Raw genomic sequence first — 13,304 nt, forward strand, 5'->3', positions numbered from 1 at the left:
CCTATCTAAAACTATTTTTTTCTTATTTTATGATGAAAGCAACGATAAATAACACAACACATGCATCCATGTGTAGTGGGGGGAACCAAAAATATTTTTCCCAGAGTGAAGGAAAGAGGTCAGCATTCGTTGTGGGAATAAAGCTTGGCTGTGTGGGTCAGTATTTATCCAATTGCGTGGGGCTCTTTTTTTCGGTACAAGCGGGGGAAGTGTCCCAAAATATAACGCACTTCAAAGAATACTAGATGTTAACAAAGTGACCGCCCTTGAATCTGCACCGCCTGCGCTTCACGGGTAAGCCCACATACCTTCAGTTTGCGAGATATTAAATCAGTGGAGCTGACAGCTGTCATCTAATGCAGGACTGGCCAATCCTACAGGCGACACAGGCGGCCGCCTAGGGCCTCAACTTCTGAGGGGGTGCCGGCACTGATGCTCCCCTAGGGCGCCACATTGGCTAGGACCAGTACTGCTTGTGGTATTTAGCACCAAGACAATAGCAGCAGATCCATTAAGTCCTGTAAGTTGTGAGGTGGGGCCTCCATGGAACCATCACATCCCACAGATGCTCCATCGGATTGAGATCTAGGGAATTCGGAGGCCAAGTCAACACCTGGAACTCTTTTTTATGCTCCTCAAACCATTCCTGAACAATTTTTGTTGCAGGGCGCATTATCCTGCTGAAAGAGACCACTTAGATAGGGGAATACCTTTGGCATGAAGGGTTGTACTTGGTCTGTAGCAGTGTTTAGGTAGGTCATATGTGTCAAAGTAACATTCACATGAATGCCAGGACCAAGGACTTCCCAGCAAAACATTGCCTAGAGCATCACACTGCCTTCGCTGGCTTGACTTTTCGCCATGGTGCATCCTGCTGCACATGCACTCCGCCATCCACATGATGTAACAGGAAACGTGACTCATTAGACCGGGCCACCTTCTTCCATTGCTCCATGGTCCAGTTCTGATGCTCAACCACCTATTGTAGGCACTTTTGACGTTGGACAGGAGGCAGCATGGGCATTTTTACCAGTCTCCGGCTACGCAACCCCATATGCAGCAAGCTGTGACGCACTGTGTGTTCTGACACCTTTCTATCATAGCCAGCATTAACTTTTTCAGCAATTTGTGTGATAGTAGCTCTCCTGGGAGATCAGTGACTTGTTCTCAATCTCAATTTTGGAACCCATTGGTTGGTTAAACAGCGCAGGGATTGCTGGGATTGCTGCGAGGATTGCTGGGATTGCTGCGAGAGAGTGGTGTTGAGCTGCAGCGATTGTTTGGGATTGTTTTTTTGGAGTGTTTTGAGTGTTTGTGTGCTTTACCTGTTTACGTGGGTGGCTGTTTATTTCTATTTATTGTTCTTATTTCGGTCAGCGTGAGTGCTTGTCTGTCCTGTCTGTTAATCAACAGCGCGATTATTACCGACAGAGAGCTGCGGGTGTCGCGTGCGCGGCGTTTTTCTGTCCGCGTTTAAACTCCGTAACACACACCCGCGGGGCGATTATAACTAATAACATCTAACGTCGGTATCGCTACCAAGCGTCGGAAAAGGACAGTTGCTCCTGAGCTTTGCTCGGTCGCCAGTCGGGGCCGGGAGGACATTTTCCACTTTTTTCCCGCTCCGGCAGTAGCTAGCCTGCTGTGAGGGGGTTTTTGTGGTTTTTCGACCTCCCAAGAGCAACTTCGATTTCGCCTTGTTTTTAGTTCATACTTGGTTCAGGCAGAAGTTCTTCTGGTAAGTAGTAGTAAGTTTATCAGGTTTAAAATTTTTAATAAAATAATAATTAAGTTCCGTTTTAACACAAGTAATAACTTATTTTAGTGTACTCCGCACGTTACTGCATTTATTGTTACGCAAATTAATCTTTATAGTTAAATACACTATATAAATTTACTGGGCTGGGAGTACGGGGTCATAGTGAGTTAGTTAATTATGGGGCCAGCTCAGTGTTGCGTTTGCAAGATGTTTGCCCTTCTGGACGTTAGTGTCCAGTCGGACTTCATCTGCGAGCGATGTAAGCTAGTGGACTCACTCATGGTCAAGGTTCGCGACCTTGAGGAGCAACTGGCTCGCATCCAATGCAACAGTGAGTTAGATGAGCTAGTTGATACGCCGTTTAGGGAGACGGTGTGTACGCCACTAACGGGGGGGAGGGAGAATGAAGAGCAGAGAGGTCGAGAGAGCTGGGTGACCGTAGGTCGTAGACGCAGGAAAAGGCGTACACACGTTACAGAGGCGGCATCACCTGAGGTGTCTGTGTCTAACAGGTTTCAGGTGCTTCCAGCTTTAGAGCCGGAAGGGACTGGGGAAGCAGGTGGGCCCTTGGGCACTGAGGAGCCCCCTCCCCCCAGAAAGAGGGAGGTTGTGGTAGTGGGGGATTCAATTATTAGGGGAGTAGACAGTTATGTGTGCACGCGTGATAGAGGGTCCCGTACGGTGTCTTGCCTGCCTGGTGCCCAGGTAGGAGACCTTCCAGATCGTGTGGACAAGCTTTTGGCCCCAGCTGGGGTGGATCCAGTTGTCGTGGTGCATGTTGGCACCAACGACATAGGCAAGGGTAGAAGGGCTGTTCTGCAGGATAAATTTATAGAAGTCGCCAATAAGCTTAGAAGCAGAACGTCCATGGTGGTATTTTCCGAAATACTCCCCGTGCCACGCGCAAGTGAGGCTAAGTTAGCTGAGATAAGGAGATTAAATGCGTGGCTAAAAGGATGGTGTAGGAAAGAGGGGTTTAGGTTTATGGGGCACTGGAGGACCTTCTGGAACAGGTGGGACCTGTTCAAGCCGGATGGGTTGCATCTGAACCGGAGGGGAACCAGTGTACTGGGAAGGCGTATTTGTAGAGTAGTTGAGGAATGTTTAAACTAGGGACTGGGGGGGCAGGGAGGTTAGTTAAGTATGTAACTGGGGGGAAACGGAAAGCCCAAAAAAATCATATTATAAGTAGGCACTGTAATAAGCCTACCCTTTGTTGTCTGTATTTAAACGCCAGGAGTATTAGGAATAAAATTCATGATTTAGAGGCTCTTATCTCATCGGACTCTTATGATATTATAGCAATAACTGAAACGTGGTTGAGTGATAAGGATGGACAAGAATATAATATGGATGGTTACACATTGTTCCGTAAAGACCGTATAGGTAAGAAGGGAGGTGGTGTTGCAGTATATGTAAAGGAAATCTTGCAGGCAAGGGAGCTTACTGATATAAGTAAAAGTACGGAAGCTATATGGGTAAAATTAGATGCTACAAACTCAAATAGCCTAATTGTCGGTGTTTGTTACAGAGCACCCAATGTAGCTGCTGAGGAAAGCAGATTGTTATACAGTGATATTAGGATTATGAGCAATAAAAATGATGTGGTAGTTATGGGTGATTTTAATCTACCGGGGATACAGTGGGACATTGTTGCTGGCTCTTCTGAAAATGAACTTGAGATGGTGGAATTAGTACAGGATTGTTTTTTTACTCAGTTTGTTAACACCCCTACCAGGGGAGATGCCATTCTTGATCTTGTTTTGTCTAATAACCAGGACAGGATTGGTAAATTAGATGTTTTAGAACCACTTGACAGTAGCGATCATAACATGGTTAAATTTGAGGTTAAGTTTAGTGCCCGAAGAGCAAAGTCCAAATCAAAAATATATAATGTTAGGAAGGCTAACTTCAATTGTATGAGATTAAAACTAGAAACCGTGAACTGGATGGAGTTAAATAACAAAACTGTTGAAGAGGCATGGGAATTTTTTAAAAGCACGTTATTGCAAGTACAAGAGGACTTCATACCTGTTTCTAGCAAAAATAAATCTAGGAAATTGCAACCTAGGTGGTTTAATAGGGACATAAAGTATAAAGTAAGGAGGAAAAGGGCTTTGTTCCAGAGATGGAAAATAACTGATGATGACATAATAAAGCAAGAGTATCTAAATCTACAGGCTGAATTAAAAAATGACATTAGACGAGCTAAAAGGAATGTCGAAAGGAAGATCGCATTGGAGGCTAAGGATGACGTTAAAAGTTTCTTCCAGTATTTTAACTCTAAAAGAGCTCTAAAAGCTGAAATTACTAATCTGCAGGATAGTAAGGGTCTTATAATTGAAAACGACATTGACATAGTAAATGAGTTCAATGATAGTTTTGCACGGGTATTCACTGTCGAGGACACTAGTAACTTACCAGTTCTTATTACTAATTCAACATCGTCTATAACTAATATATATATAACTGAAGCTGATGTTTTGCAAAGCCTAGCTAAGCTCAAAATAAATAAATCACAGGGCCCTGATGGCATCTTACCTATAGTGTTAAAAGAGATGAGGGATATTATTTGCCGACCCTTAACATTACTGTTTCAAAAATCCTTATCTGAAGGTGTGGTACCTTCTGATTGGAAGCATGCCAACATAACGCCCATTTTCAAAAAAGGGGATAGAAGTAATTTGTCAAACTATAGGCCAATCAGTCTAACTTGTATAACTGGTAAAGTTATGGAGGCTATAATCAAAGAGAAAATGGTAGATTACCTGGACTCAAATAACATTTTGAGGGATAGCCAGCATGGATTTAGGAGAGGTAGATCCTGTTTAACAAATCTGTTGGAGTTTTTTGAGGAAGCTACTCAGGAAGTTGATGATAAGAAGGCCTATGATGTCATCTATTTAGATTTCCAAAAGGCTTTTGATGTTGTTCCCCACAAGAGGCTCTCACTTAAACTCAAAGCGACAGGTATTTTAGGAACTGTAGCGACTTGGATTGATAACTGGTTAACGGATAGGAAGCAGCGAGTAGTTATAAGAGGCTCGATGTCACAGTGGGCCTGCGTTCATAGTGGGGTACCGCAGGGTTCAATTTTAGGACCACTTTTGTTCCTAATTTACATAAATGATATAGACACCAATATATACAGTAAACTGGTGAAATTTGCAGATGACACCAAGGTGGGTGGTGTAGCAGATACTGAACTAGCGGCTCAGCAGCTACAGCGGGATCTTAATTTAATTAGTGACTGGGCTGACACCTGGCAGATGAAATTTAACATAGACAAATGTAAGGTACTCCATGTAGGGAGCAGAAATATAAAGTACAGGTATTTTATGGGACCTACTGAAATAAAGGTAGCTGATTATGAGAAAGACCTTGGTGTGTATGTTGATGCTTCCATGTCTCATTCTCGCCAGTGTGGGGAAGCAATAAAAAAGGCCAATAGGATGTTGGGGTACATCTCCAGGTGTGTGGAGTTTAAGTCAAGGGAGGTAATGCTAAGATTATACAATTCCTTGGTGAGACCTCACCTAGAATATTGTGTACAGGTTTGGTCACCATATCTTAAAAAGGACATAGCGGCCTTAGAAAAGGTGCAGCGTAGGGCCACAAGAATGATTCCTGGTCTTAGAGGAATGTCATACGAGGAAAGGTTATTTGAGCTAAATCTGTTCAGCCTCAAGCAAAGGAGACTGAGGGGGGACATGATCCAGGTCTATAAGATTCTAACAGGTTTGGATGCTGTTCAACCGAATAGTTACTTCAGCATTAGTTCAAATACAAGAACTCGTGGCCATAGGTGGAAATTAGCGGGAGAACATTTCAAACTGGATTTAAGGAAGCACTTCTTTACACAGCGTGTAGTCAGAGTATGGAATAGTCTTCCTGATAACGTAGTGCAAGCTGAATCCTTGGGTTCCTTTAAATCAGGGCTAGATAAGATTTTAACAACTCTGAGCTATTAGTTAAGTTCTCCCCAAGCGAGCTCGATGGGCCGAATGGCCTCCTCTCGTTTGTATAGTTCTTATGTTCTTATGTTCTTATGTTCTTATCAGACCAAATGGGCTAGCCTTCGCTCCCCATGTGCCTTAGTGAGTCTTGGGCACCTATGACCCCAACAACAGTTCACCAGTTAGCCTTCCTTGGGCCACTTTTGGTAGGTACTGACCACTGCATACCAGTAACATCCTACAAAGCCTGCCATTTTGGAGATGCTCTGACCCAGTTGTCTAGTCATGATTTGGCCCCGATCCTTACACTGGCCAATTTTCCCTGCTTGCAACGCAAGAACTTCAAGAACTGACTGTTCACTTGCCTAATATATAATGTCCCTCTTGACAGGTGCCATTGTAATGAGATAATCAATGTTCTTCTCTTTACCTATCAGTGATTTTAATACTACATCTGACTGGTGTAGAGTCTGCTGTCCCATGCACCTGTCCACTCTCCAGCAACTGTGGCATAAGAGTCTCACTGTGTTCCTCTGAATACATCTAACAATAAAAGTTGAAAGTGTTTGGGGGCCTTGCAGATGAGGTCTGATATACATACCGATGTATTATGATCATAGAGATCCATGAGGGAGAATTTAAGATTTATCTCAGCAAAATGACATCTATCAGGTAGCATTTCAAGTGTTTCCTGCTCAGACCCATGCTGGTTTTCCCAGTTTTATTTCTCTGTCCTTCTGACAATGGAAGAATAGTCTGCAACGTGTCATCACGCTGATTTATCATCATCTAATGTCCAAGCATTAAGCATACAACTGTCTGACATCAGTAAGAGTAAATGGCATTTTAAGCTGCAGCAGGATCGCCTGTCAGCAATGCCCCCATAATTATTCTCATGAGCCATATCTTGTGATTTATTGAGTCTAGACACCTACCTTCCCCATCACGTGAAAAATGGGATGCTGCTTGGGAGCACTTGGACATTCTGGTGAATTCAGGTGTTCATTATATAAAGATTTTCCTCAATAAAAATGCCCAAACCCCAAAACTGCACCCAGTCCACACTTAATAGTGAGTTAACGTTTGCTCATCCCTACTGCTTTTGTTAAATATGTCTCCACTCGCTCCATCTTCTCCTTTTTTCTGCCATCCTGTGTCATGTTGCTCTGTTCACCTTCCTGTCTGGATCAAACCTTAATATACAGTCGCCACCTTAATAAACCTTAATATACAGTCGCCATCCAGCAGTATTGTTTGATTTATTAGGCCTGACTGAGAATTACAATTTAACTTTCATTGTGGCTACTTTGAAATTAATAATAACTTAAATGTATTTTAGAGTATGGAATAGTCCTCCTGTTAGTGTAGCGAAAGCTAAAACCTGGGTTTCTTTAAATCAGAGCTAGATAAGATTTTAACAACTCTGAGCTATTAGCTGAGTTCTCCCCAAACGAGCTTGATGGGCCAAATGGCCTCCTCTCATTTGTAAATTTCTTATGTTCTTAAATAAACATTGTGACATATTTGTGGTCATGTGTGGAATTTGAAAAAGAATAGATATATTTGTTAATTGGCTTGGAGATGTGTGCCTGTTATCAGAAGGTTGCTGGTGTCTTAGCTGAACATGACTCTTAATCCCAGCTGTTCCAGGGACTTAATCTGACTCTACTTTCTGATCATCACTTCTATGTCCAGCTAAATAAATGTAATATATTCTTTGTCCGCAATAAAGAAATCAATATTAGTTAATAATGAACGCTACAAATGTAAAAGCGCAAAGCCAAGGAGTTTTAGAAATGTTTGTTAATTTTTTTTCTCATGAAACACATTTTGAAATTAAATTAAACAATGCTCCATTGCCTTGTTGAATACACCCTGGTTTCACATTTAAGTGATTAATTCAATCAGCAGCTCAATTAAGCCAAATGAAATAAATGCTTAAGTTATCTAAAAATCATCATAGATGATTATGTATGTCATACGGATAAGGGTTTGGAAATATACATATATACATCATCAAGTGTAAGATGCTGTTTTGCTGACAATCTGCTGCCTATCCATTCCATTATGTGCGGTATCTATTAAAAAACATCTGTTGACCAAACATTTGACTTTTTTAGTCTAATCTGCTGGTAGAGCAGAAAATGTGGGAGTGGGACTTTTCGGCAAATTAACTGTTATAAATATTCCCTGGAAGGAAGGTCTTCTTTTACACAAATATGTTCTGAGGAAGGAATTAGGGTTTTCTCTCCAAGTCTGTTGGCTCACGGCTATAAAGCTAGATGCAAACAAAGACATTTTATAAATTGAACGATTCAAAGATGCCCAATCTTTTTGTTAAATTTCGCTAAATCACATTGCATTCATCACAATGGAAGCATAAGTGCAGATGTCATTTGAGTCTCTGGTTCTGTTGTAATCCATTATACAGTCCTATCCTCACTTTTGTTGGTTTGTTTCTGTGTTTGTTTTTGACTGATCTACATGCAGAAACTATGCAATGGCATGAGAAACATGACTAGGGAAAGAAGCATGTGTGTTTACTTGTGTGTGTTTACTTGTGTGCCTCATTCTGTAAATCCCCAGGCAAATCCCCCCCCTGCTTTGTTCAATCAGCGGTCTGCCTGCCCCTGTCAGGTTAACTGGTTAGTGGGTTAGACCAGTGCTCCCACAAACTGAGCACAATTAAAGTCTTACATCATACCTCCCAATTGCTTCATATTAGATCTGCTGACCCAAGTATTTGAGTTTTGCAGGGTTGATAAAGTAAATTCACCAGACAGTTCTTGCCTTTTGCGATTAAATTGTCAGCTTGACATTACTCTTGGCATGGAACGCGTGGCCATGGAACAATAAAAACCTTCATCTCAAACCACAGCTTGTTGATTGGATCATGGTCTGGAGTTCTGGAATGCTGCAGCTGGCAGAGTTTCAGCATATCGCCCACCACAATGACCTGGGCTAGCAGCACTGAAAGCTCACTCCAAGAATCTCCCCTCTTTCAGTTCCCACAGTCTGTAATTCCAATAAATGGCCAGTAACCCACGTCAGACAAACAAAAGGAAAAGCCTGCAGAACCGTAGGGAGAACAGGCAAGCTGAATGCATGCAGGGCTGCAGGGGAGACAGCAGTGCCTTCTGGTGTGCCATGGATGTAATGATCCATCCATGCATCTCTTATCTGGTCAAGGGCAGCCTGGAGGTTATGCCTGGCAGTAGAGGGCTGGGGGACATGCTGGATGGGATGCCAGGCCATCACAAAACACAGTAAAACATATGTAGTCATACACTATGGGTCATTTAGAATCACCATTTAGTCTGACTGCACAGGACCCCCCACATGTCATGGGCCCAACTTACAAACTCCACACAGAGCAGGGCAGAGATTTGAACCGCTAGAGGGCACTAGAGGTGTGAGGCAATAATTGATACTTTATTGATCCCCGTGGGGAAATTGTTTTTACGCCTCCCTCAACTTGCTCTTTGTAGAGCAAGCTGTCCGCGAAGGGCAGCCACCTGTAGCGACGTCCAGGGAGCTGGGGATTGAGGGTCTTGCTCAAGGACCCGCAGACGTGCTGAGGCTGGGCTTGAACTGGCGACCTTGTGATTACAGGCACACGGCTTAGCCCACTGAGCCACACGCTGCCCCCAATAGTGGTACTCACAGAGCTACCGTGGCACCAAATAGAGAAAACATTCAATAGGAATGATAAACATAAACAATATTTTATTCTATTTTCCTGTAAGCACTAGTAGAATAAGCAAAGAAATGGACAACCAATCTATTAGAAGCAAACACTCACACACGTTCTAATAGTGTTTTGTGTAAATGGTGCAAGATAAGGCTGCTCACCAGATAAAATAACGTAGGGCTTGACCTTTGTACTCCTTAGTTATCACAGGTGCCTTTGTGTCTGGCTTTCCTAGAGAGTATTACAAGTAACATTTTAAGTAGAACACAAATTGAATGACATTTAATGAACAAAGGTTGACCTGGTTTGCGTACCTTTAACTCCTGAGTGTGCAGTATTGTTTGTCTACGTTTGTTCCATTTTTTGTTTGCTATTTTGAGTTTGTCCACCCAAGCAAAACATCGACCCAGCCACCTGCCAAAAGGCTAGACCTGGTTCTCAAGGTTCTGATATTTGTGATGACTGACATGTTCGCTCATGGACTGGAGGGCCATGGGCCCAATGAAACAGTTCAGTAACAAAGACTTCCTATGCAGACAGTCATGCCAGGGAGACCGTTCACAATACCAAAGACAAAATTCTGCCTCACAGTCTTTTGAGATAACAGCAATAGTATCGTACCTTATTAAAATGCACATTATTGACTTACTTAGCTTTGATTTGGAAGGATCTTACTGCTGGATTGCAAACAGGGTTCATTATGCTTCTTGTGTGAATGCTGCAATGATGTCTGTCCTGCATTTTGACCCAACAGTTTAAGTCGTCTTGAACTGTAAGAGTTATGGGATGGGAACTATCTCTTCTAACTCCAAGTATGGATATTTAACTATGCAAGCAAATGTTGTCCTTGCCATTTGGTATTTCAGCTAAATATATGAAGATGATGATCTGGCCCTGATTGGAGATCTCTTAATATCCCACCTCACAGCTGTCAGATGATTCCTGAAATTTCAAAATGATTGTCTTTCTTTAGCAGCAGATAACACCTCACAGTGTGTTGAACGTAGCCTTCCAAATTATTTCTTGTTAGTGCCACTGTGGGGGTAGGACTTTCATAACTTAATCTCTTTTGTCTGTGGTCTGACTCCATTTTCAACATATTGCTCTATACTTCAATACAGGGCAGAGGAGAGGCCTTTGGTCACCTGGATTAGTATTCAGGATAACCTAGTTGTAACCACTGACTGTTTGTTTTTAATCATGGATCTTTGGGCAAGTATCCTAACAGGAACATCCTTTAAGAAAGTTTTCACAATAAGTAATATATACACACGAGGAGTAAAAAGGAAGAGAATTTGAATGCACACAGTGTTTGCAGAGGAAATTTAGTTCTGTTTTGAGAATATCCCCTATGGAAAACAAGGTCATGGGTACATTGTAGACCAGAGCTCATTCTCTGTGTCACATCCTCTTTGCTTATAGTGATATTTCTGTGTACAGACACTCCTCTACTTACGAATGAGATACGTTCCAAACAGCCGTTCGTAACTTGAAATGTTGGTAAGTCGTTATTCAACATCATTTAAGGGTATACGCAGGTACAAAGAACTAGGATGCTGGGAGTTCGCACGCTGTGGTGCTGCGCGACGGGAGTAGCGGCCAGACGTCATACTAGGCGGAATTGGCACACAGAAAAAAAAAAATTATGTTGCAGAAATGAAACAGGAGCCCAATGAACACAATTTGTACTTGCAGTCCTCTTTGTTCGTATGTCTGAAAGTTCGAAAATAGAGGAGCATCTGTGTCTCCTTTGAGGTTTTCAACACCAGTTTCATTTTCAGGCAAATCAAAAGCAGAAGCAGCTCTGACTATTTCTGACATGACTGACCTATATCCCACCTCACTCTTTGGTGGTCAGACCCAGGAGTGACTGGCAGTAGACTGGAGAGCAGAAAGATCACACAAGCAGTATGAGATTCAAGGGATAATGGCAAGGAGGGAGATGGAGAAATGAAAGAGTGAAGCATGGATAGGCATGTCATCCTGCATGGCACCAACTACTTCTGACTCAGAAACCACAGTCAGAGAGTCCCCTTGCAGACTGGGAATGGCTCCCCATATGGACAGACTGAGAATGCAGGCTGCTTACTGGGGTCACCTCAGTTCCGGAGAGCTGACTTTTTTTCCATCACACACAGGATGCTAAGCACATGGTATTCCCCAGGCTACAAACAGGATATGTTCTGTAAGTCTGTCTTTTAGTTGAATTTGTAGGATAAGTTGGAAGTTTTTAGTTTTTTGCACAACCCATTGCACTGTTGCACTTTACACTTTACATCCATCAGGACTGTATACCAGTAGCTCTGCTCTGCATGTCTTTTCCATTATCATTTCTTCTATTGCACTCATCTTGTGTCTGCACTGTCTTGTGTCTGCACTGTCCTGTTTTTGCAATGTTTGCACATTTGCACATGGTCCTGTGTTGATGTAGCACCATAGTCCTGGAGGAACGTTGTCTCGTTTCACTATGTACTGTATCACTGTCTATGGTTGAGATGACAATAAAAGCCACTTGACTTGACTTGAAAAGTAAATACGGTACCCAATAATACTAATAATGCAGTAATAATACATGGGGTATTGTACTGTACCCCGAGCCGCTGAACCACTGAAGCCACACAATGTTTTCATGAGAGTAGTGCATGCATTCATTATTACGAACCATTGTCTTTAACCTGAATATTTAATATAATAGGCCTTATGGCAGTCCGTACATAAGTACAAGGTGTCCATAAGTTGGATTATCATAACTGGGGGACTGTCTGAATGATCCAACAATGGGCTTTACTTCCTGCTTTGCATTCATGGAACTGTTGATGTCTTATCAGAATTTTTGTTAATAGCAGTTCAAAGGCCAGTAAATCTTCTAAGATTGCTTGGGTTCATGGCAGCAACACTATTACCGGTCTTATGAGTATTCAGTTATTGAGGTACACTCTAAGATTCTCATTTTGTATGGGCTGAAAATCCAAGATGCTTATGCCCTGGTCAATTCAGCCTATAGCTTCAGCAGAAAGGTGACTGATTTGTGGCTTTCAGGCTATCAATGTCCCACACAACCATTGCAGGCAAACATGACAATGTTTGATAACGAGTTGTAAATATCATGTAATGTGTTTGCTCAGCCTGTTCTGTGTGCATTGGAACCTGAACACCTTCAGCTTTTCATTTTCCTTGCTGGTTTAAATGCAGAGTCACATGGGCATTAAATATCTTAATCATCTTTTTTGTGTCTTTCGGTGTGTGTTCATGTGTTTGTGAGCATCTGTGGGTGTGTGAGTGCTTTATTCAGACCCATTACTACACGTGTATAAAATGAAGCACCTGGCCATACAGTAAGGTGTACAAGCATTTGTGAACAAATGGGTCGTTCTGAAGAGCTCAGTGGATTCCAGCATGGTACTGTCATACAATACCACCATTGCAGTAAGTCAGTTTTTGAAATCTCTTACCTGCTAAATATTGTACAGTCAGCTGTAAGTTGTATTATTGCAAAGTGTAAGTGATTAGGAACAACAGAAATTCAGCCACAAAGCGGCCAACCATGTAAAGTAACAGAGCAGGATTACTGAGTGCTGAGGCACATAATGCATAAAAGTGGCCAATGCTCTGCAGTTCCAAACTTCCTCTGGCCTTAACCTCAGCACAAGAATTATGCACTGGGAGCTTTATGAAATGTGCTTCCATGGCTGAGCAGCTGCATGCAGACCTCATTTAACCAACGCAATGCCAAGAATCAGTTGGAGTGGTGTAAAGCACGCCGCCACTGGACTCTGGATGAAATGTATTCTGTAGAGTGACGAATCACGCTTCTCTGTCTGGCAGTGTGGTGGAGGAGTCTGGGTTTGGCAGATGCCAGGAGATCATTACCTGCCTGACTTCATTGTGCCAACTGTAA

At 42.5% G+C, this 13,304-nt stretch overlaps 1 protein-coding gene across 3 annotated transcripts in view; it reads left to right on the forward strand.

The window, feature by feature from the left end:
* Window positions 1-1,199: 1,199 nt before the first annotated feature.
* Window positions 1,200-13,304, forward strand: part of LOC111858511 (echinoderm microtubule-associated protein-like 2) — a 42,618-nt gene continuing 30,513 nt past the window's right edge. Inside the window, exon 1 of one of the 3 annotated variants that reach the window (XM_072717136.1) lies at window positions 1,200-1,738. Coding sequence is in view for 2 of the 3 variants with exons in the window: in XM_072717134.1 (XP_072573235.1) it covers window positions 11,546-11,591 (46 nt within the window). In the remaining variant the exon portion in view is untranslated. Of the gene's footprint in view, window positions 1,739-11,320; window positions 11,592-13,304 lie in introns of those variants that run through there. The other 2 variants (XM_072717134.1, XM_072717135.1) reach the window with 2 other exon arrangements.

Source organism: Paramormyrops kingsleyae, chromosome 10, assembly GCF_048594095.1.
Source record: "Paramormyrops kingsleyae isolate MSU_618 chromosome 10, PKINGS_0.4, whole genome shotgun sequence".
In the NCBI taxonomy this organism is placed as follows: domain Eukaryota; kingdom Metazoa; phylum Chordata; class Actinopteri; order Osteoglossiformes; family Mormyridae; genus Paramormyrops; species Paramormyrops kingsleyae.